Below are 24,531 nucleotides of genomic sequence, written 5' to 3'. Positions count from 1 at the left end.
AGCTAAATCGTTTTCACAAATGGAAGGGCTATACTGAAAGAAATTCTAGCCTAAGAAAAGTACTACAGATTGGTATCTATGAAGATATTATTTAAAATATTGTTATTACGGTAGGAGATGAGTCAGGATATATTTCTTTTTTTTTTTTTTTTTTTCTTGAGACAGAGTCTCACTTTGTTGCCCTGGCTAGAGTGAGTGCCGTGGCATCAGCCTAGCTCACAGCAACCTCAGACTCCTGGGCTCAGGCAATCCTACTGCCTCAGCCTCCCAAGTAGCTGGGACTACAGGCATGCGCCACCATGCCCGGCTAATTTTTTCTATATATTTTTAGCTGTCCAATTAATTTCTTTCTATTTTTGGTAGAGATGGAGTCTCGCTCTTGCTCAGGCTGGTCTCGAACTCCTGAGCTCAAACAATCCGCCTGCCTCGGCCTCCCAGAGTGCTAGGATTATAGGCGTGAGCCACTGTGCCCGGCCAGGATATATTTCTTAATGACCAATTTTCTGTTTCCTATATATGTATTAGAAGTAACACATTCCAGAGTAATTAGAATTTAACTGGAAATTCATACTGTGCTTGTATTTAAATGCCTTTTGTCTCTTATCTTTTTCTTTCAAATATACTGATTTTGTGAAGTGATGAAACCAGTATCAAATGTACTGTAGGCTCTGTATTTTAATGACAGCCCAGAAGCAGAAAACTTTTAAAATCAGTTCCTAGAAAACATGGTACAACAACCTCCACTCTGGTTTCTGAGGAACCCAGCTAAACTGAATTCATCTTCTTTTTCCTTAGTTTTGCAGATTGCTTTCAAGAATACAGGGAAAAGCATTAGAGACAAAGCCTAATACCATAAGCATTGTAGATAAAGCCTGATACCAAATTTTTCTTCTTTTAAAGAACAACCAAACCCCGTTGAACATACGACTGAAGATTCTCCAAAGATAAAAGAAATCCCTGGAAACTATAACAATGCCTTATATTTAGTTTTTTACGTGGTTCAGTGTGTGTTTACATCTCATTTGCACCTCTAAGTTGGTGAGGAAGTCAAGATGTATATTAGTATCCTCATTTGACAGATGAAAAAGTTGTTTGATTACGTGACTGGTTGTGCTGGAGGGGGAACCAGAATCTAGATTTCCTTTCTCATGGTGCATTGCTTTTTCCGTTTCACTGCTTTGTCCAGGTGGTATCATACTTGGCACGATTCTGTGAGTTTTAAAGGGCAGTTTGTCCCATATAAACATCTGTAATGCCTAGTACTTGACTTTAACTACTGGAAAGATTTGTGGAATTCTTTCTAGTTTTTTCTTTTTGTTTTTCTCAAGTGGATTCTTTTAGACCCTGCCAACCCAGAACGAAATAGGGTGTATAGGGGAGGTGATGGGGAGTCAGAATCTTTCCTTTTTCCCTGTCATTCCTGGCTAATTACGTGGATTCCTTCTTTTTAGATCCTGGCTCTGATCATTCTCTTAAGATGATGCTTGGAACAGCTTCAGCACTTCTTCAGAGAGTTCCTTTTACCTTGGCTATTTCTTTTAATCTAGGATCCCTAAAATTCTTAGATTAGACACCTATCTAGTTGACAAGAATTGTTTTCTTTTCAATGTTCCTTAAGCCTTTATTCCAACCAGCTCTCCTAATTATTTTCTTCTGCAAACAATGAGGCCATTTTGTCTCAGGGATTTACTCTTTCCAGGGGAGTGTGTGAATTTGGGCAGGACATCTCCTTTGCTGTTAAGATCTGGCAGTGTGTTTGTCTATCCTTTTTGTTTTTGTTTGCTGACCTTTCCATCCATAATGTGACTCCCTGCCCAGGCCGTCAGTGGCTGGTACTTTGTTGGTTTCCACTCTGTCCTTCTGACCTTGCTTCTTTTTACTGTGCTCATGTGTACCCCAACAGGGACTAGTGTCTCTATGACTGACCCTCAGGGCTCTTCTGATTCTGGCTCCATGCCCGTGTAGCTATTCACTGGGCCTCTGCAGAACTGCTCACACATAGTAAGCCTCGGTGACTCATTTCCTATTGCCCAGAGCCATTCTCACCCTTAGCCCTCCACACCAGTGGAATTTGGAGTTTGCAGGGCTTTTTAGTTAATTATAACAGAATATTCCTAAAATTCTTCCCCCCAGGAAGAATTTAGCTTTAGAGCACCAGTCAGCAAGTCTTGAGTACTTACCTCAGCGTTTCTTGCCTACTCTACATGCTTTGGAACAGCATTTTCCCAGGAATATTAGTTATGCAAAAATGTCCTCCCACGGAAGAGTCGCATAGTTAACAACTCAGGAAAACTATATATTGCATTTCCCCTTTTGGAAATTTATAATGTACATTAACATATTAAAGACTCTAAGAACTACAGTAACATAACTTATCTTAAACCAAATAAGTTTGGTATTTTCCAACTTATTTCACCATGGAATCTTCTGTCGTCATCATCAGCAGCAGCACTATTAGGTATAACACCTGTTAGCATGTTAGGAAACATCTGGGGAAATGCTGCAGACAGAGCAAACACACAAAGTGCTGTTTCTCTCAGTGTGACTAGACCAGAATGCACTTTATTCTGTCTCTTCTTTCTCTCTAGTGCTTTCCAGCCTCCCCCATTCTAGGTAACTTCTTTTTTAAATGTTAGTCAAATGGTTCAAAGTTGAAGTTAGACAGGAAGAATAAGTTTTAAGATCTGCTGCATGGCAGGGTGACTTTAGTTGATAATAATGTATATTTCAAAATAACTAGGAGAGTAAGTTTCAAATATCTCACTACAAAAAAGGCTAAGTAAATGAGGTGACGGCTATGTTAATCAGCTCGATTAAATCATGGTGCATTGTATACATGTATCAAATCACATTATACTCCATAAATGTATACAACCATGATTTATCAAATTTAATATTCATAAAAATTAACTAATTAAATTTATGTTTTATTTTAAAATTTATGTTGTGTTTTCTCTGACCATCCATCTTCTTTGCTCCTCCACCCGTTTATGCAGCTGTACCTGCTTTCAGCATGCCCTGTGCAGAGCCCTGTAATTTGAATCTCCTACATTATGTTGTTATTTGTGTCGGAGTCTGCATCCTCCCCCGCTATACCTCGCACTCCTTGAGGGCAGACGTGTTTTATCTCTGGTCCCTATTATACACGTTAATGCTAATTCCATAACAAAAGAATGATTAGCTTAATATAAGTCGGAAGCCCGGTGTATAAAAACTTGCCACACTGTTACTTTTCCTTAGTGCTTTTGTTAAGGTAAATGTAAAGTGGGACTTAATTGAGACACATTTAGATTCAACATTTCAGTTCTAGGTGGCAGAATTAAGAGGGACAGTGCCGAGCAGTAGTGGGTGTTGGTAAACAAGATAATGAGACTGTAAACTCATGGAGGAACAAAGGACTAGACATATAGCTGGGAGAGCATAAGGCTAAAGAATGATCGGGAGCATTTTGGGGTAGGGAGTGTGTTAGTTTGTTCACCAGTGTGTCCTCGGCCCCCAGCACGATGCTTGGCTCAGAGTTGGGGTTCAATAAATATTTATTTGGGTGAATGAGTAAAAATATATCCGTCTTCACATACTTGAGAGGTTACTGTTGTGGAATTATAGTGAGAGTAGAGATACTTTTGATTCACATAAATGCTTTACAAGGTTATACTGTCACCTTGTTTTATGATTAAAAATAGTAATTTTTAAATTTTATTAATTTGACTTTATTTATTATAAACTTATTTATTTACTTTTGCCACTCACTGTGCTAGCAGGTGAGGATACAGTGGTGATAACCCCTTTTACACTCACAGGAGATCATGTGGAGAAGTTTGTTTTAACAGTAAGCAAAAGACCCTGTTTTCAGAGGTGGAAGCCCGTGTTCACAAGTAACTTGTCTGCGATCACTTAGGTCATGTGAGGATTCTCACTTCAAAACCATTGTTCTAAGTTACTATGCACATTATAAATCTTTAGTGATCAGCACTTAACATTACTAAGAAATAACGATCACTTATACTTTGATAAAATCATCACTTATTACCTCCCAAAATGCTAGAGTCATCTTTGACTCCCCAGTTTCAGTCAGGCAAGAAACCACATTGGTTCTATCTTCCAAATAATATCCAGAATCAAGCATTTCTTCTTGCTGCGGCTATTGCCACCTGCCCTAGCCACCTTCACCATTTGGACTATTACGGGAGTCCTCTAACTCTTACCATTCCTTGTGCCTTGCCTCCCTTCACTTCGTTTCTGACGCAACTCCCAGTGTGTGGTCATGAGTTAGAGCACGTCCCTGCTCTGCCCAGAGCCCTGCAGCAGCTTCCCATCTCTGAATAGAAGCCAGAGCCATTCAAAGGCCTTCAAGGCCAAACACATCTGGGCCCTGTCACCGCTCTGGCCTTATTTGGATTGTTTGTGTCCTTCAGGTCTCTGTTCAGATGTCATTGTATCAGTGATGTTTTCCCTCACCTTCTTATTTTAATTAGCAGTCCTCCCTCCTTGCAACACCGTTGGGGTATCTGTGTTTTCATCCCACTCCCCCTTCCCACTGTTTCAAGCTCCTCTATTACTGGTGCACAGAGGAAGGGCTAGAGAAAATCTTTTTACTTACAGCTGGCCTTCTGGTTCCCTCTTGGTTGCTGATGCCTGGTTCTGGCTGTCCAGTGGGTTCATGCTAGAGTTGTTGGGATGCCTCCCCACGACCTGGTTTTCTGATGCTGGAGATGTGTTCTAGCACCACCTCCTTCAGCTCCTTCCCTCAGCTCCCAGGCTTGGGACCCTCCACGGCCTCTTACTGCTTGAGCACCATGGCCCTGGGCCAGGCTGTTAGATGGCTACTGTCAGGATGACTATGAACATTTTCCACAATATCCACTTGGCACCCAGGAGACCAGTATGTCCTTGCTGTGCCAGCCAGCAAGGGGCCTCACCTTCGCCTCTTTTCTGTGCCATCTCTCTCTAGTTCCCTTTTCCCTGCTGAAGCAGGAACGGAGAGCAGAAAAGCAAACCTACTGCATGAGCAGATAAGCAACAAAAGAGCACAGGCCAGCGTCTTTGTCTTGCAGGCTTCTCCTGCTTGTGTGTGATTCTCCTAGAAATTCCTCACTTGGTTTTGGCACAGCGGGAACACGAGTGAAGGCGGGTTCGGGGGAAGCACTCCCTCCCCTGAGGAAAAGACACTGCATGTTCTCTCTAGGCCAGACTTCTGGTGCCAAGGGCTCTCCTCCACTTCTTAATCTTCTGCTTATACCGCTGTGATGGGGCGATGGTGCGGTGGAAATCGAGCTGGTTCTGCCCCCTTTTAGCAAATTCTGTGGTGTTGTGTCTAGCATTTGGCGGCTGTCTTTAGAATGTGGGGGGGACTTCATGCCTATCCGTTTTCAGTTCTTGGGCTTTAGCTGCACTTGTGAGCAACGGGCAAAATCCCATTCAGAGTTCTGGTACATATATTATTTGTAATTTTTAGGGAATCTTCGTTGTGGAGTACAAACTCTCAGGGGCATTGGCTCCATTGTGTATTTGTTCTATATGTTGCATCATTCACTGACTTATTAGAAACTCACTGATTGTAATATACAATATTTGGCCATAAAGCGTGGGACTAAAAATGCATCACTTTTTATTTCGACTTGTTGTGACAAATATTTGACTGCATTTTCAGATATTCAGGTGAAACATTCTAGAGTACCAGACCTTACCTGAGAGCTCTTGACCCCATAAAGGGAATGCAGACTTAAACTATCTTTGCCTTGGACAGTATAGGAGAGGGAAGAAATTCTGGCTGAGCTGACTACTGATTGCTCCAAGACCCGGCATAGTTGGGTACTCCACACTTTACAGTCTGAAGTATCATAGTATGTTCCCTTGCCAGCAGATTCATGAGATCCAATATGTAAAAATTAGTTTCATTTTACAGTATGGTTTATTCAAGTACTTTTACTAAGCACTCACAGAGTTAATTTCTTTTAAGTTTGAATATACATTTTAAATTTTTGGTTCGATGAAAAGTAGGCCATGAACCTTTGCTGGGTACTTACATGTACAGAGTTCCAAGTTATTGTAATCATGAATTTAATTAAGTGTATTTAACTTCCAGGGTGAAAAGGAACAACCTGTGTTTGCAATGACCGGCCTTCGATGGGGATCCTTCAGAGATGCTGGCGTCAAAGTTAGCAAGTAAAGGATTACTATACTGATGTGTGATGCTTTTTTTAAAAGTCTTATTCTGTCCCTGCCTTGAGGTTTTAACTTACATTGATCTTCTGGGAATAAATGTGATGGGCCTGGAGGTTGAATTATGTATGAATAATGGAGATAGGAACAATCAGGTAGAGGTTTATATCCTGCATGCAGAAAGATCGGGAAAAGTTCCAGTTCCCTTGACACTAGCTTGGTGGTAGCTAGCTAGAAGGGTATGTCTCTATTTTTAGACATATTTAGCATAGCTTAGGCTCAGGCTAGACTACAGGGAGAACTGGATTGCCAGCAGGGCATAGTGGTGCGTGCCTGTAGTCCCAGATACTCGGGAAGCTGAGGCAGAAGGATCACTTGAGCCCAGGAGTTCAAGGCTGCAGTGAGCTATAATTGTGCCACTGCACCCCAGCGTGGGTGACAGAACAAGACCCTGTCTCTTAAACAAAAAAGAGAGAACTGGATTGCCTGTCATCCTGCTGCAGGCTTAGCTGGGTACCAAGCAGAAGGTACTGCCTGACCCCCAGTCTATGGAGCTGTTGCAGCCCTGGCTGAAGACTTCCCCTGAGAGACCTTTTTTTTTTTTTTAAAGACCTTGCAGATTGAGAGAACACTAGGCAGCCTCTCTTAGAGAGGAAGAAAGGTGACACCTGGCTGTGCTGTGAGACGGGAGAACAGGCCTGTTGAGGAGCTGATTAGAGGGCCAGCGCTGGTTTTTCATGGGAATGGACTTATTTTTGGAGAGTGCATTGTGTGAAACGAAACTCTAGGTTTGGAAGGAGGGTGTGTCACGTTCCATTTGCTGTGGAAAGGGAGCGCGTAGGCAAGGGCTTGCTGAGGAGGACTGATGGAGACCCTGTGTGAGGTTCACTTCATGCCTGGTGGGTGGTGGTTTTTTCTTTACGTTTTCTTAAAACTGCTGAGCGCTTACAGTTTTAGTACCGTTTACGTGAATTACGATTGATCTCACACATAGCTTTCATCAAGAAACCCCTCTTTCACTTCATGGGCCAACCTGCCGTACTTTTCTTTACAGAAATTTCTCTCACTTTCACTTTATTATTCTTGCTAATGAAATTCCCGACAATAGAATGTCAAAAGAGAGAGATTACTGTATTATGTTACACACTGCATTCTTAAATATTTCACATCTTTTTATTTGCAAGTATGCCATGATTATGTTGATTCCACAAATTGCCTTATGTTTGATCTGTAGTCTCAAATCCCAGAAGCTAAGAGGAATTGCTTAGTTTTCCCCCCAAAATTCTGGTGAGAACAAATTGTTTTCTAAAATGTGTTAATCAATAATTAAGCACAAGCACAAGTCAGCCCTTTTGGGAATATCTCTCATACTTGCCCTGTATTTCGATTGGTTTCTGAACAATGAATTTAAAAATTCTGATTGTTATTATGTAACACCTTAGTTAGGACCGTCCACTGAGCTGCTGTTTGTGTTAAGGAATAAACAGTAGGTATTTTCTGGCTGGCTACAGGAAGACTACAAGCATAGTGTCAAAACTTACTATTGGTAGAGATGAAGGGAACTGCTGACAATTTAGAAATAAACTACCTGAGTTGGAACGTTTTTCTTCTTGGCTAACTGGGAAAAGAAGCAAACCATAAACTTAAAAAATAGTAACACCAAAAAAATCAGATGATCAAGGCCCTCATTAGTAGTATCACAACATTACCCTGAACAATAGTTTAGAATGGTTCCGCATTTCCCACTGGATTATGTCTAAACTCCTTATTCTGGTATTCCAGGCCCAGCTTACTCTGTCATCCCATATTATGTAATTATGCATCTTTACTTTTAAGCTTTTCCCCTTTTCTTTGGCTGGTTTTCTTGCTGTTTCCCATAGTCTTGCTCCTCCTCTTGTGTAGAATGGTTTCCTTCTCTTTCATGTACCTAAGGCCAACCCGTCTTTCTAAGTTCCACACCCTCGCTTTATTCAGTGCCATTCATTTTATTAATATAAGCATGGCTGCTCTAATGATTTTAGGCCCTTAATGATATTTTGTCCTTTCTTGACTCCTCTTACCAATAAATAATGATCAGTTTATACCTTTCCCATAGTCAATCATTATTTTATATTACTTATTTGGGCCTTATTTTCTCAAATCATAAACTCCCAAAGGCCAAAATTATATATTCTATATTTCTTCTGTTTCTTCCATATACTTAGTAGGTGCTAAATAAATACATATTGATCAGAATCAATAAAGAGCTGTTAAGATGGGTGATTTGGTAACAGAGATAAGTTGTAAGAGGAATCTACTTTATGCCACTTTCTAATTCCAATTAGGCATCCTTCTCTCTCCAGTAGCTTTTATATACTCATCAATATGCAATAGATCCTCTTTATTCCCAGATTTAACATTTGCCATTCTAAAGCTATATAACATGAGCAATGTGAGATTATGCTGGTTTACAGATTTTAATTGCGTATGTGTGTGCATTTGTGTGTGAGAGAGGACACGGTGCATACGATCCAGTCAGTTAGCTTGTGAGTGACACGTCAGATCACGCAGTATCTGCACTGCAGTGTGGTTTTATCATCCTCTACTCATTGCTGTTTTCAATGCACACTGGCCCCTTCCTATCCACAGCCTCTGCATCCATGGATTCAACCAACCACAGATAGAAAATATATGGGAAAAACAAATTCCGCAAAGTTCCAAAAAGCAAAACTTAAAGTTGCCGCATGCTGAGTACTGCACTGAATCCATGAGAATGAAGTGGTGTGTGAGCACTGTGTTAGGTGTTGTAAGTACACAGGAGAATGTGCGTAGGTTATATGAAAATACTACACCATCTTACATCGGGCACTTGGGCATCCACAGATTTGGGTTTCCTCAGGGGTCCTGGAACCAATGTTCCAACGATACTGAGGGACAGCTGTATACTGAACTATATTCTGTGGTTTAAAGGATTTGTTATAGTGATACTTGTGAATTTAGGCACTCAAGGAGACTCTGGTTTTAGATCTCTTGTAAATTGCAAGAATCTTTCCACTGTGTAACTAATTACATACTGTTTGACAAGGCATTGAAATGCAGATTGAAAATTTACTGTAATATTCTTTTATGTGAAGCCACAATCCTCTAGCTTCCAGAGCAGCCACTCACAGCAGAGGTGTAATTCTAATGTTTTGTCTTTCATGAATGGTGTCTATCATATTGATAGTTCTTTTAATATTCTAATCAGATTTTTATCTTGGTCTTTCTCAGTTACTGGTATCTTGGGCCTCTAAAAACCAAAGCAGCCCACTTTTTCAGCACTCTTAAGGTAAATGAAATTTACATTGTAGAAACTTGCCCTGTGTTATTTTGTCGTTTCTCTGTGATGTGTGTATTTGGGATATTTTTACATTCCTTGCTACAGATGCATGTGACATACTCCAGCACTAAAATGGGGCATATTTGATTATGTACAAATACAGAAAGTTTTCCTGTTTGATAAGAGGTCACCGCTCATCTACCAACTCATTCCCTCCATTATCAAACCCATGTTTAACTTCTCTTTAACATTCCACCTCCCTTTGCTGTTAATTCAGTCACACTTGCCAGGCAAACCTTGAACAGAATAACATATATCTCATTGATTATTTGTATGTTTGTCTATATTAGTACCTGGAAATGAATTGAAGATTGGTACCTAAATATATCTAATTGTACAGGTTTCTGTATAATATCAGTAGGTTTCAAACTATAGTAGCCAAACATGGGTAGTCGTTACTATGTTGGAGAACACAGATGTAGAACATTTTCATTATCAGAGAAAGTTCTTTTGGGCATTGCTGCTCTATATGTTGGCACAGAGAAAAGCTTAACAATACATATTAATGAAAATGCTAATAGAACAGTCATCCTTAACTGTGGACTACATACTATGTTAAGCTTTTATGCAAATCAAAGTAGTATATTCACAATTTGGGTGGCCAGTCCGAAAACTGGCAGACGGAGTTTGAATGTAGTGAGAAGTTTGGATCCAATGTTAATATTCAGAGTTAGTGAGTGTTTTTCTAATTATAAAAGTAATGCATGTTCACTGCAAAACATTTGGAAAACATAGCTCCCTTCACCTTCTAAAAAAATTCCAGTTGGATTAAAAAATTAAATGTAAAAAACTAAGATCACTAAAGTACTAGAAGCAAATCTACATGATTTTAAAAATGAACTTGGGAGGACAAGGCCTTTTTACACGTAAGGCAAACTGGATTAGTAAAATGCATTATTACTCAAGAGAATAATTTCATTGGTGGAGAGTAGCTACATACTTAAATGGTAGAGTCTGGGAGAATATAAAGTGTTGTGACCATTTATTTAGCAATTATTGATATATGCTTGGGATACAAAGTCAAATACGACAGGTTTCCTGCCCTCAGGAAGTATCCATGTGCTGGGAGAGAGGTACAAGTCTGTCAGCAGTTTGGCAGGTGCTAGAAGAGAAATACAGGAAGACTAAGATGGGAGCAGAGAGGAGGGGCGGCTGAGTCTGACGGAGGGTCAGAAAGGCTTCCAAGGGAAGATGACACTTCCATTACATTTTTAAATATATATAGGACTAGATAAAGGGCATTCTAGGCGGAGGGACAGGCTATGGGAAGTCACAGTGGTGTGACATGGTCATTAATTACAGTTAATGCAGTAAAATGGCAGGAAATGAAGCTAGAGGTTAGATAAGGTTAGGGAATGACAGGTTTTGATGTGAAATTTGACTTTTATCCTTAAAGCACTGGGGAGTTATTGAGTCTTAAGCAGAAATGTGACATGAGCATATTGGCATTTTAAAAAGTTGTTTGGCAGCAGTGGGGACAAGAGATTGGACGTGGGTAGCTAAAGGCAAGCTCATCAGATAGAAGATAAAGTCATCCAGGTGGGAATTGATGAGGTATAGTTAGTCTGTAGTTAGGTGGTAACAGTGAGTATTGAGAGCAGAGGACACATTAAAGAGCTATTGTGTTAGAACCCTCAAAAGTTGGAAGAGTGTAGGATTGACAGATTTCTGATATGAGGTACTAGAGTTTGGTAACTAGAGTTTTCCATTACTGTTGATAGTATTAGAGTAAGATCAAGTTTATGAAGAAAGATGAAGTTTTCAATTTGTACATGTTGGTTTTAACATAACATACCTGGAACATAGACAAGTGGAGATACGATTGTGATGTAGGTCTGGAATTAAGCGGAGAGGTCTGGGCTGAAGAAATAGATTTAAATGTTTTAAGTGTGTAAATGGCTTTGAAACTCTGGGTTTGGTGAAGTTACCATTGAGAAGAGATGGCCAGGAATAGCCCTGAGAAATATAAACATTTAAAGAACCACAAAATCTGACTGAGAAATGCTAAGAGAAAATGCAGGAGACAGTACTGACATAGAAGCCAACAGAAGAGCGAGCTTCGAGAAGCAGCAGCAAAGACTGAATACAAAGACAGGAAAGCATCCATCGAATCTGGCAGCGTCCAGAAGGCAGGGGCTGAAGCCGTATTGAAGAAAGTTAAGAAAGAAATCTGAGGTAGACAAGTGGAGATAGCACGGACAGGCCGCTTCTTCAAGAAACTTGACTTTGAAGAAAAGGAGACAGAAAAGGCAAAAGCTAGAGAGAAATACAGGGTCAATGGAGTATTGTTTTTTGTTTAAATTGGAGAAATATCCACGTCTTTATCCCCAAAGCAAAAGAAAAGAAGGAGAAGAGGTGAAGAAAAAAGAGACAGCATGATTAAATTGGCAAATCTGTGAGCAGGCGGAAGGGTCTGGGATCCAGAGTACCTGGACAGGAGAAGGGACACCTTTTTCACTGGTAAAGGAGAGAAATAAGAGTAGATTCAGGTGGAAACAAGAGGATTGAGAGTTAAGGAAGTTCTCACTGATATCCTTGATATTCTCACGGAAGTGCAGGAAGCAAAGTGTCAAAAATGAGGTGGGTTGTGGGGGCAGTATGGGGAATTGTGAAGAAAGATGAATGTGGAAGGTGGAAGGAGGCCTCAAAGGATTACCAAGTGGCGTTGAGGACCGAGACCAGGAATTTGTAGTGACGCTGGTACGCTCCGTTGGGTGGTTGCTTTTCCCTGTATCCGTACTCAGCAGGTGCATTTTTCCCCTCTAGTAATACTGAGCGATGCTGTGGAGTCAGAACTGGGGCTTTTTCGGGCACATGTTATGCAAGAATAAAGACACAGGTGGGTGAAGAATAAATGGAAAAAGAAAGCAATTTAAAATAATCGACTATAGATTTGGTCCTGAGGGAAAATGAGCGGTGAAGGAGTGGAATCCTTGATGTGACTGAAAACTTGGTCTTGTAGGGATCTTCAGGGGCCCAGAATAATACCCCTCTCCTCCTCTTCTGAGTTTGAACCAAGTTATGAAAACAAATGTAGGAACCAGGCAGACAGAGATCAAAACATCAGCTTTATAAATGACAGCAAGAGTGAAGCACACTAGATATGTGGTCACATTCTGATTTCCTAATACTTCAAATTGAATTTATCCAGTGAAAATAGCTCCTTCTGTGCGGAGACCACCACAGTACGCTTCCTGCATGAAGAAGCAGGGACTGTGTGAGCCTCGAGAATAGTGTTGTCAGAGAGAGGAAGGAAGGGGCTGGTCCATGCATTGGTCCTTCTGGACTTGGGGAGGAACAATTGAGCCGCAGAGTAAGCGAAGCCATAATTGTTACTCCTTTGTAATTCTCCCCATGGAAACTTGAGAACAGGGGAGCAGTTCACCCTGAGACCCTGAGAGACACTGGGCACAAAAGAATCAGCCAGGAGAATATGGGATGTGATCAGAGAGTAGGACGTCAGGGTTTTAGATTTCCCAGATGGAATAGTTCTGGGTGACATTACGGGCCACGATGCGACTGTGGAAATCAGTGGCTGTGGGGAATTAGAGGTGGTGGCAAAGGCTGAGAGGCTGCCGCCAGGGTGTGGTTTCAATTATTCATGTGGACACTGATGCGATCCAGGATGGCACTGGACTTGGGGTGCCAGGGAAGAGAAGACAAAACATCTAGAGATTGAGGAGATCGGGCTTTGAGCAGAAGTGAGAAGCCTTGGGCTGGATTGTGAGCCTGGGCGAAACCATTCTGGCCTCTGTGTGAAATATGATTCCAGAAGTGAAGCAGGTATTCGATGCAACGGCATTTTATCGATTTCATTTTTGAATCACCATCTATAAACCAAGGATAAATTTGTTACAGGAAGATTCCATGCTCATTCATATTGATTTTTTGGGGGGGGGGGCCACAAGTGTAAATGGTGGTTGTTAGCCCACTTTAATCTCTCTGCTCTGTGTTAGGGAGAGCACTGGAGGCAGCAGTCGTGGGGGGTTCATTGTTTTTAAGGTAGAGCTTTAACAGGGAGGGAAAGCTTGAGGATTCCATGCTCTAAATTACAGAGCATTCCATTCAGTGAGAGGAGATTTTTAATTAGCTTTCTAGCAGATATAGGTAGAATACTAACTTTTGCAGGGAGAAACCCCAGAATTTGGAACTGTGTATGCATGACAGAAGTTCTTCTCTCCCCACATTAAAAGGAGTGGCCTCAGATTCATCAAGCCTCTATCTCATACACGGGACCTACAGAGAGATCTCCCAGTGAACCAGAAGAGACCCCTCCCCGGCCTTCCTTGTATAGGAGAATATTACGAAGGCTGGCGTCATACTGGGCACAACCACAGGATGGTGAGCAACGTGGTGACTGAAAATTGGACAGCCGTGGTCAGTTTAGAAGTGCCCCAGAGCAGACCCCCAAAATCAGTTTTAGAGACTTAGAGCAGGAGAAGCCTTTCAGGGATCATTGAATGCAGCCTTCTGGGTACTGCCAGAGCGGGACTCAAGCAAGGTCCCACGAATGGACATAGTGGTCTGGGTGCACCGTCTTTATGTTATCGTGACTGCTTTTGGTAGGGATGTTTTCGGCACAGAGATTCCATTTTGAGCCTGGCTGTTTACTTCTGTTTATAAGAAGTATGAAATAAATAAAACTAAAGTGGAGAGTGAGCGTAAGGGCTTGGGAAGCTGAGCCGAACAGCTGCAGCTAAGTCGGTGGTGGTTGGGCGGTGAAATGTTAATGCAAGAAGTTGACCTGTATCTAATGGATTCCCACAGCCCTCTCTCGAGAGGTGAGCCCAGAGGTCTGGAAAGAAGTGCAGCTGTCAACCATTGAACTGTCCATCACAACACGGAACGGTCAGCTTGACCTGACAGTAAGTGTGCTTTCTTATTAGAAAAGCATTTGGTATCTGGGAAAAGTGACAAAGGCTACATGCTCTTCCATTAATTCAGTTATTTTTATTTTTACCCTGTGGGGATAGAGTGGAAAGGGTCATGAAAAAGACGATGTGGTGTGCCTTTAATGAGTAATAGCAGTGAGAAATGCTAGGACAGTCGTGGCACAAATGCTTGAGGGACTCTGATCACGTGTGCTGCTCCTTGTTTAGGTGGCCCTCAGCGGACTTAGGGCAGAAGGCCTTTAGGAATGAAAATTAGCTACTCCCATTTGTCACTGGAATAAAAAATTGTGGAGCTTTTACTTGAGTAAATGTCCATTATTTTTGTGACTGTAAATATGTAGCTTTAGATTTCCAGGAGGAAAACACATCTGTATCCATACTTACATATAATTTTATTTGGGTCCAATCTATAGATATGCACTGTCCCGTATAGTAGCTATTAGCCACATGTGGCTATTTAAATTTAAACTAATTTGAATTAAATACAATTAAAACTCAGTTCCTCAGTCACACTCGCCACATTTCAAGTACTCAAAAGCTGTATGTGGCTGGCAGCTACTATATTGGAAGTCACAGATATAAAATCATTCCACCAGTACAGAAAGTTCTGTTGATAGCGCTGCTACAGACAATACACTTAAAAATGGGCAAATAAAGCAGGAGTTGGCAAACTGATCTGCCACCTGTTTTTGTGTAGCCCATAAACTAAGAATTGATTTACCAATATTAAATGATGGAAAGAAAATCAAAAGGAAAATAAATTTTGGTGACACATGAAAAGTATATGAAATTCAAGTTTCAGTATCCATAAATAAAGTTTTATTGGAACACAGCCATATTCATTCATATACATATTTTCTGTGGCTGTTTTCGTGCTATACTGGCAGAGCTGAGTAGTTGCCACAGAGACTGTCTGGCCCTAAAACCCAAAACATTTACTCTCTGGCCATCTATAGAAAAAATTTACTGACCCCAGTATTGAGAAAACCTTAGTAATTCATATTAATGAAAATGCCAATAGAAAAGTCATTCTTAACTGTGGACTAATTACTATATTCAGCTTTTATGCAAATCAAAGAAGTCTGTTCACATTTGTCTTGACCAATCTGAAAATTGGCAGATGCAGTTGGAATATAATGAGAAGTTTGATTCCAATATTACTATTCAGAGTATTGAGCTGTTTTCTAATTATAAAAGTAATACATGTGCATTGCAAAACATTTGGAAAACAAAGTTCCCTTCACCTTTGAAAAAAATTTCACTTGGATTGAAGAGCTAAAAATAAAAAAATAAAACCATTAAAGTACTATGGACAAGGCCTTTCTAAGCTTAACATCTAAGGCAAAAATCATACTGATGCCTTTGTTTACCTATTTAAAAAGACACTACAAACAAACGTTTGAATGCCAACTTGGGAAAAATATTAGGATGTGAAAGACCCAAGAATTAATAGCTTCCTTTGTAACAAACTTTTAGGATAAAACAGTAAGAATTGGGCAAAGGACTAATGTAAAAAAATGGGCAAAGGATAAGAATAGAAAATTCATAAAAGAAATAAAAATGAAAAAATAGCTTATATTTGTGGAGTATTTACTCCATGCTGGTTACTATCCTAAGAATTCTATATACTGTTAACTTATATTAGCTATACTATCAGGTAGATACAACTCTTATCTGCATTTTTTAGGTAAGGAAACAGAAAAAGTACTCAATGTCAAAGAAATGCAAATTAAAATACTAACTATTGAATTGTCATAGACTAACAAGCCTGATAGTGCTTAGTGTTGGTGTCTGTGGGGAAAAGAGCAGTCTCCCGTCTTTCTGATGGGAATATAAATTGAACCCCCTCCCCCTCCCCCCGTCTTGATGGCAGCTTGGTAGTATATATGAAGTGTCTAAAATATATGCATACCCTTTGCCCTATTAAGTGTATTTCTAGGAATTATCCTACAGAAATAATCTGATGAATATATAATATAGGCAGTCCTTTTTTACGTAATAGAATTCTGAAGACATTGGTGAAGGTGAGTATGTGAAAGTTAAAAAAATAGATTCTGTTCCAGAGAAATTTCAAAAAGATAAAATTTCTAATTATACATTTCCTTTATACCCAGTCTTTGATAACATGTATTCCTTATATTGTGTTCATGTTCTTTACCATTGTTCTCTTCTCTGATGACTGAATACCACTGAATGCACTGAGTTCAGGGAGGATGTGATTGCAGCTCAAGATTAGCCACGTTCAGCATGCCAAGTGCTTTTTATCTCTGTGCCCATTATAAAAGTATATGATACGGGGCTTCTTATCACTAGTAGCAGCACATTCATTTTTTTCTTTCTTCCACACTTCTTTGTAAAAATAAAAGCAAATGCAATAAAATATTCAAAGACAATGAAGCTGCCATGTAACAGTTCAGTGTTCACTTATCATTAAAAGCAGTACATTCAGAATAAGAAAGAAGCATCAGGAATGTGGAATGTGTGAAAATTAGGATCTCTTGTACAAAATACATTCACTGTACTTATGATAGTAAAATATATGAAACAAGCTAATCGGACTGATTAAATAATTTTTGGTACATCTATTTAAAATAACATATATGTTATATACATATATTTATATATGTATTATTTTCTATATATGACCTGCAAAGGAAAACCAGGTTAAAATGATTTGCATTAAATGATTCTGTTTTTGCTTAAAAAGGAAATACTCCCACCTATAATTGAATTTTGTGAGTGATTGAGCTAAGGGTCCAATTTTATGTTCTTTCCAAATAGAAAGCCAGACGTCCAAGCACCATTTATTGAAATGTCCATCTTCCCCATCCATCTTCAGGAAGCCTCTGCCATACATCAAGTGTCTACATACACGTGACTGTTGCTAGTCTCTCTCTCCTGTTGCTCTACTTTTCTGTATTTGAACTGGTACTCATCTCCTCTTAATTACAGTTTTATAATAAGTTCCTCTTTGTTTTTCTCCTTTTTAAAGAGTCCAAAGTTCTAACGGCTGCCCTGTTCCCTCCTCACAAACCCAAAAGGCCAACCTCCAACTATTCTTAACTCTTTTGACTTCTATAAATATTTCAGAATGTTTATTTTATTAAATTCCACATAAAAATGTTATAGTATTTATCTGGATTACATTGTATCCATAGATCAATTTGAGGAGAAATGACATTTCTACAATATTGACTCTTCCAGCATATGAATGTGTCATACCTCTTCATTTATTTAGGTCTGCAGAGTTTTTCAATGAAGTTTTATAGTTTTCTCTATAACATTCTTTTGCTGGATATATTCCTGGTTATCTTAATTTTTTGATGCTATTGTAAATAGTATCTATTAAAATTTCGTTTTCTAACTACCTGATTTAGTAGATGGACATATAATTGATTTTTTTATATTGATGCCAAATCAGCAATCTAATTAAGTTGTTATTAATTATATTAAGTTTGGATTCTTTCAGATTTTCAATAGATTTAGTCATATAAACTGTAAATAGTGCAAGTTTTATTTTCTCCCTTCAAATACTTATTACAGTCCTTAGTCTTACTGCACTGGCTAGGACTTCAGTACAGTGTTGAATAGAAGTAGCGATAACGGGAGTCATTGTCTTATTTCTGATTTAGAATTTGATAGTTTTTTTGTAGATAACCTTTGTCAGATTAAGGAAATCCCTTCTATTTCCAGTCTGATAAGGTTTTATCTTTCATCTTAAATGTCTTAGATACTTAATTTTATCAAGTACCTTTCCAGCATCTATTGAGATGATAAAGTTTTCTCCTGTCAGTGCAATAAAGTGAATTGATTTTTGAATGTTAATATGAGACTTAAAATGGAGCAACAAGCAACAGCTTTACCTTTACACCTAAACACCTTAAAAATTGGACAAAAACTATGAAACAACTGTTGATAGACATTGGTATGAAACAAGCAGCATAGGACAGTGATTCCAGAGAGAAGGGAATCAAACAAGGTGAGCCCTACGCTTGCCCCAGCTTACTGCTGGAGAGAGGCCACAGCGTGAGGACAGGGAGCCCAGAGGTCTCCCTCGCTTGAGGGAGCCTTTGAGGATTTAGGGAAATCAAGGCAGTTAGAATTGCAGGCAGAATACAAGAGAGCTGTATGGAGAGATGAGAGCTGCACTGAGAACCAAGGCAGAGGTCTGCTCGATCCCTCTACTTGGGCAGGCATGTGAGAGACGGCCCAAGATGGAGAAAGGACTGCTAGTGAGGAGTGGGGGACGATCCCAGGAGCTTCAGTCGTCATGTCACAGGGCCAGGAATAGTTCCTGCCCCAGTCAGCTGCAGCGGAAAATCCTGGTCAGACATGGGGCAGTGGGTAGAGTCTTCAGAAAGGTATTGCCTCTAGTGGGTCAAAATTAGTTCTAAAGGCTGCCCTGTTCCCTCCTCACAAAGCCAAAAGGCCAACCTCCAAAGACTCAAGTTTCTAAGAACTTAGTTGTGCCTCCAGAACAAAGCTTGAGAACAAAGGACAGCTCACAGGCCCAACTGTCCTGCTGCCTGTATTTGTACAACTTTCGAGCTAAGAATGTTCCTTAACATTTTTAAATAGTTGAAAAAAATCAAAAGAAGAGCATTATTGTTACATGTGAAAATGATATGAACTTCAAATTTCAGTGTCCTTAAGTAAAAATTTTTACTGGAACACAGGCATACTAATTCATTTAAGTGTTGGCTTTGGCTGCTTTCAGCCACCATGGCTGAGTAGCTGTGATAGAAACGTCAGGGTCTGCAAGCCTAGAATGTTCACTCTCAGACCCTTGATCGAAAATGGTTGCCGATGCGTGTGTAGCTGAAGCCTGGCTCTCCTGAGGTTCTGCTTTCCCGGCAACACCTCCAAGTGGTAGCTGTTTCTCTCCCTTAATCCCTGGCACACTGGGCCAGGTGACTCCTTGTCACTGCTTTAAGCCGTTCTTCTTCCTTCCCTCTAAGGCTCTCCCCCACCTTCCAATGTCTTACCATCAGGCCAGATCATTGTTCCTGGCCTCCCCTGAATGCTGGGCCATTCCTGCTCCTTTCTCTACGATGTTATTTCCTGGCTGTCTCCCTCTGCAACACTACTCCTGTCTTAATTCTCAGCACAGCAGCCAGAGCAATCCTATTAAAGTGGATCCAGATCAGTTTCTGTCCTTAGGACCCTCCAGTGGCTCTCCATGTCACTCAGCCTAAGGGCCAGATTCTTCCTCATGGTCCGTGAGGCCCTACTGACCTAGCTCCTCTCTTCTCTGTCTTCATCTCCAACTGTTCCTGTCCCTCACTCTGCTCCAGCCACACTGGCTTCCTTGCTGTTCCTTGCATGGGTCAGGCATGCTTCTATCTTTGGGCGTGGATTGCTTGTTCCTAGAGATCAGTGGTTCTCAAAGTCTGGTCCTTAGATCAGCAGCATCAGCCTCATGTGGAACTTGTTTGAAATGGAAATTCTTGGGCCTCACTCCAGAGTTCCTGAACCAGAAGCTCTAGGATGGGTCCACAGTCTGGGGTGTTTTTTTTAAATTATGTTTTAATTAACAAATAAAAACCAGAGTCTGAGTGTTAACAAGCTCTCTGGCAATACCTACCAGAGTGTGGGAACCGCTGCCCTGGATAACCTCCCTGCTGACCCCGGGCCTCCAGGTCTCTGCTCAGAGGCTACCTCCTCACTTGCACCCCCCTTACAAATGTACCCACTGCCGTCAGTGCTATCTCATGTTCCTTGCTGTTTCTTTGATCTCATTTTCTAATATTCTCAAATATACTTTTAGTATATTTGTCTAATATACTCTAAAACTTACGATTGTATTATGATTTATTTATCCTCTTCACGCTCCACAGTGAAACGTTAAGTTCTTTGTAGGCAGAAATTCACATTTGTTTTGTTCATTGACGTAAACCAAGCACATTGAAGAGTTCATGGTACACGGTTGGCACTTTGAGCAAAGTCATCCACTTTATGTTTTGTAATTCCTAGTTGAGTGATTAGCGGTGCTCTGGTACTACCCTTCAACCTTAGGCAAAGGCCTCTGGGTTTTCCCAGGGCTAGGTTTTGTTTTTTGGGTTTTTTTTTTTTGAGATAAAATTTCGCTCTATTGCCCTGGGTAGAGAGCTGTGGCATCATCATAGCTCACTGCAACTTCAAACTCCTGGGCTCAAGGGATCTTCTTGCCTCAGCCTCCCAAGTAGCTGGGACTATAGGTACGTGCCACTATGCCCAACTAATTTTTCTATTTTTAGTAGAGATGGGGGTCTCACTCTTGCTCAGGCTGGTCTCCAACTCATATGTTCAAGCAATCCTCTGGCCTCGGCCTCTTGGAGTCCTAGGATTATAGGCGAGAGCCACCGCACCCGGCCTTCCAGGGCTAGATTTTGTAGTAACTCAAAAAGAAACAAGTCTGCTGGTTGAAGCAGACATAGAAGTCGTGGGATTGATCTACAGAGTACTAGGTTTGCATCACTAGCCACTGACTGGTACAAGAACCAAGTGTGTTTCCAGAGCCACTTCCTTATAGCTCAAATCTTCCAGAGCTTTCTTTGGTTGGAAATAGAAAGTTTTAAAAATGTTATCATGGAATAAATGGATTGCTGTTTTCAACTCCAGTTGTGTACCAGATTTGTGTGTAGAGCATTTTAAAAAGCAGACACCTGAGCTCCCACACCAAGCAGCTAATACTGTGGCCTGGTGTGAAGCTGATGCACAGTGAGCGTTGAGAGTCGCTGGGATAGATGGGCAGGAATCTTGGCCTGCAGGGGAAGGAATCCTAGAGGCTAGAACAGCTGCAATTACTAGTGAGTGACAATGTCCAAACCTTCCCCCCAAGTTTTTATTTTGCTTATGTAGTAAAAACAAAAGCACTACAGGTGAATCTTATGTAAATTATATTTCAGTAAAGCTCTTAGTGGAGAAAAAAGGGCTGAAAATATATTCAGAATTAAACCATTAGAAGTAATGTCCCCTATATAATGTACAACTTCAAGATATGAACCTCTAAAGCTGAGGATAAAAACAGGCTGCATTAGCCAAAATGTTAAGATTAATGACGTTAGTGTTCTTAATCTCTTTAGAGCAAAGAAGACTTTATGAACATTTGCATTGAACCCGATGCTGTCAGCAAAGGAGACTTTATAACTATAGGGTAAGTAGGCTGGGGTTTGTAGGAAATGAGGCCTAAGTAGTTTGTTGTTCAGACTTTGTTGTTATTCAGAGTGCCCCCTGAAGTCCAAGAGATCCAGTGAAGGTCTTGTTTTGGGAATTTCGACATTCTTTTTTCCTATGGGCTGATGTATGCAGGGCCCCTCTCCCACTGTGGCCATCCCTGTTCACTGTGGGAAGATCAGACTGTTAAGAGCAGTCTTTGCCTTTCAGCGGAAATTAAAGAATCCAATGGGGCATGGCAAAGCGTCAAGAACTTTGGTTTCAGGGTCAAAGGGCCGAATACAAATTTTGATTCTGCCACTCACTGACGTCATGACTCAGATCATTTAACTTCTCTGAATCCCTTTCACTGTCTATAAAATGGAATAATCACCTCTACCAATCTTAGGACTGTTTTTCAGTCTCAGATGAGAGAATGTGGGTGAAAAGTCTTTTTATATTGCGAAGCACTTCACAGTATCCGTTACTATTCATGTCAGTTCACTGCGTCCTCCTATTCCCAGGGCGTTAATGGAAAACTTGAAAAGGTAGTGAGTACCTTGGACATTTCTCAGGCCTCGTTCCCATTTCTAGTACAAAATACCCTTCCAAGTCCTGTCTGATTTGTTAAGCCCTACCTCTGCCAGCATCTTACTCGTTAAGAATACTATAAATCCTCCACCAGCCTTCCGAACATCTCTGAGGAGCTGGCGTGTTCCCATGCCAACTGGGAATCTGCTCAGCGCCGCTTCTCTATGCTTTGTCTCAGAGCTCCCTCTCGTGCCCGTTCAGGGATTAGACATTTCTGCTGCAGTGGCCGGGTCTCCATGGCTACTTCATTATCGACACCAGCAGCAGAATGGCTTTCATTAGTTTGTGCTGTTCTCGCTTTTGGTACAAATTCTTCAGATGCTTAAAGCTGATTCTCCAGCCTTTGATTTACTTGCTGTAGCTGGAGTGAAGGGAAAAAGCGGTCCCTCTTCTCGTATGCAGTTTCCAGAAACCACACAGTCTTATTTGAGAGCTGGCCAGCAGGACCAGCTATATTCAAATCTCCATAATGCATCCCAAAATAGAAAAAGAACCCAACTATATTGCTTAAGTTAGGCAGAGGCATCATGTTCCACATGGTCAGCAGCAGCACAGTGTCCTTTTGGTCCCTACAGGAAGTGAAATCCAATAATGTCTGTTTCCTTTGGACATCTGAAGAGGACACTGTGAAGTTGCTTTGGAAAACTTTGATGACAGTTTCATATATAATAAAGAATTACTGTTGACAATGAATGATAAGTAATGAACTAACTAACTTGGATTAGCTTTTACTTTTTGTCTGCTTCCCAGGACTAGGTGGAGTGGGTGTATGTGCAAGTGTGTCTGGTAGTTTTACTCCACGCCATTTAGTCAAGGGAAAGACACAGTATGCCAAGTAGACTGCTAACATCAGTGCAGTCGTCCCCAGATCCACAGGGGGATTGGTGCCAGGACCTCCCTCGGATACCAAAATCTACAAATTCTCAAGTTCCTGATATAATATGGCATAGTATTTGCATATAACCTAAACACATCCTCCCATATGCTTTGAATACCTATTACCATGTAAATACTATGTAAATAGTTGTTATAGTGTATCATTTAGGGAATAATGACAAGAAGGAAAGTCTAGAGATGTTCAGTACAGATGCAATGTTTAAAAAAATATTTTTGATACTCAGTTGAATCCACGGAAGTGGGCCCCATGGATACAGAGGGAATACATATAGGGAATCATCAAAGAACTTCTAAGACTGGTTGTTCATATATATAAAAAAAAATCTACTTTAAATTAGAATAAAAATATTTTCTCCTTCAAGCAATAAGCACAAGTAGTTCCAAATGACAGAAGTTTAGTACCTTTCATAAAGAATTTCATTTCTGATTTTTAAATTTGAGATTAACAGCCTAAGAATTAGGTCCATGTAGAATGACTGAAAAATAAACAATTCGAAGAAAGTCACTGTTTTAACTTTATGCAGATTTCTTTACATCAAGTAAGGCTCCTCAGTCTAGGATGTATCACAATGCTAAGCACAACAATCATTGTGGGAAAAATTATTCACAAAATCCTATGGCTTCATAGGCCATCTGCCCACTAATTCAACCGCAAAGGAGAGGGAAAGAACTTGCTATTGCTGTTATAACCTAACGCAGCTGCCATCACTGGTTTCAAGTTTGCTTTCTCCTGTACCCACAGAAGTAGAAAGGTGAGAGACCCCAAGCTGCATGCCGAGGGCACCACGTGTCTCCAGGCCAGCCAGTGTGCCTTGCTTCTGCCTGAGGTGAGTGCGGGAGCAGAGGCCAGCAGCCCCGGTGTTTGGTTCTTTGTCTGCCTCTCTGTCCCTCCCTCCTTCCTCTCTATTAACTGACCAACATTTAGGCGCCCATTGTGTGCCAAGCACTTTGCCAGGCTCTGGGTCACACTTATTAAGGGAGACCTAGAAAGGATGGCAGAATATCCTTCTGAGTCATGGATTTAGAGTTGGACTCCTGAAGATGTCCACCGTCTTCAAGCCAAGGTTCTTCTGTAAAGTGATTTTTAGGTCTCCTGAGCTTTTATTTTTCTACAAATAAATAATGCAAAAGGTTACTGTATTATATAATGCACAGAGAATTCTCTAACTAGCAAATGTTCATAGTGAGCTTTATTTGAAAATTTTTTATAAAGGATCTGGAAGAAGTTTTCAGTTCAGCACTGAATTTTAGAAGAATAATGTCTGAGTGAAAAGAAGTTGGAAATATCTAAATTGTCAAGTTTTTTGATTAGTAATACTTTGGGGGAAATAAAGGGACTCTACAGATAGCCTCTAAAGACTTGTGGCCATCATACTACTCTATTCAAGCAAGACTATAGGTAAATAGAAAGTATCCCCACGGTCACTGGCACCATAGTTTCAACACAGCAACTGTTGAATTAAATGCATGAGTTATGGAAGGATTTCATGGACTCTG

At 40.5% G+C, this 24,531-nt stretch overlaps 1 protein-coding gene across 1 annotated transcript in view; it reads left to right on the top strand.

Moving 5' to 3' along the window:
* AGK (acylglycerol kinase) overlaps positions 1-24,531 on the top strand; it is an 84,241-nt gene that overhangs the window by 58,459 nt on the left and 1,251 nt on the right. Inside the window, 6 exon segments of the mRNA XM_012649786.1 lie at positions 6,086-6,165; positions 9,412-9,469; positions 13,714-13,861; positions 14,288-14,385; positions 21,477-21,547; positions 23,777-23,861. Of these exon segments, the coding sequence (XP_012505240.1) occupies positions 6,086-6,165; positions 9,412-9,469; positions 13,714-13,861; positions 14,288-14,385; positions 21,477-21,547; positions 23,777-23,861 (540 nt within the window).

This window comes from Propithecus coquereli, unplaced genomic scaffold (assembly GCF_000956105.1).
Source record: "Propithecus coquereli isolate 6110/MARCELLA unplaced genomic scaffold, Pcoq_1.0 Scaffold302, whole genome shotgun sequence".
In the NCBI taxonomy this organism is placed as follows: domain Eukaryota; kingdom Metazoa; phylum Chordata; class Mammalia; order Primates; family Indriidae; genus Propithecus; species Propithecus coquereli.
The sequence above is the reverse complement of the archived record's forward strand: the minus strand, read 5'-3'. Positions and strand labels throughout refer to the sequence as shown.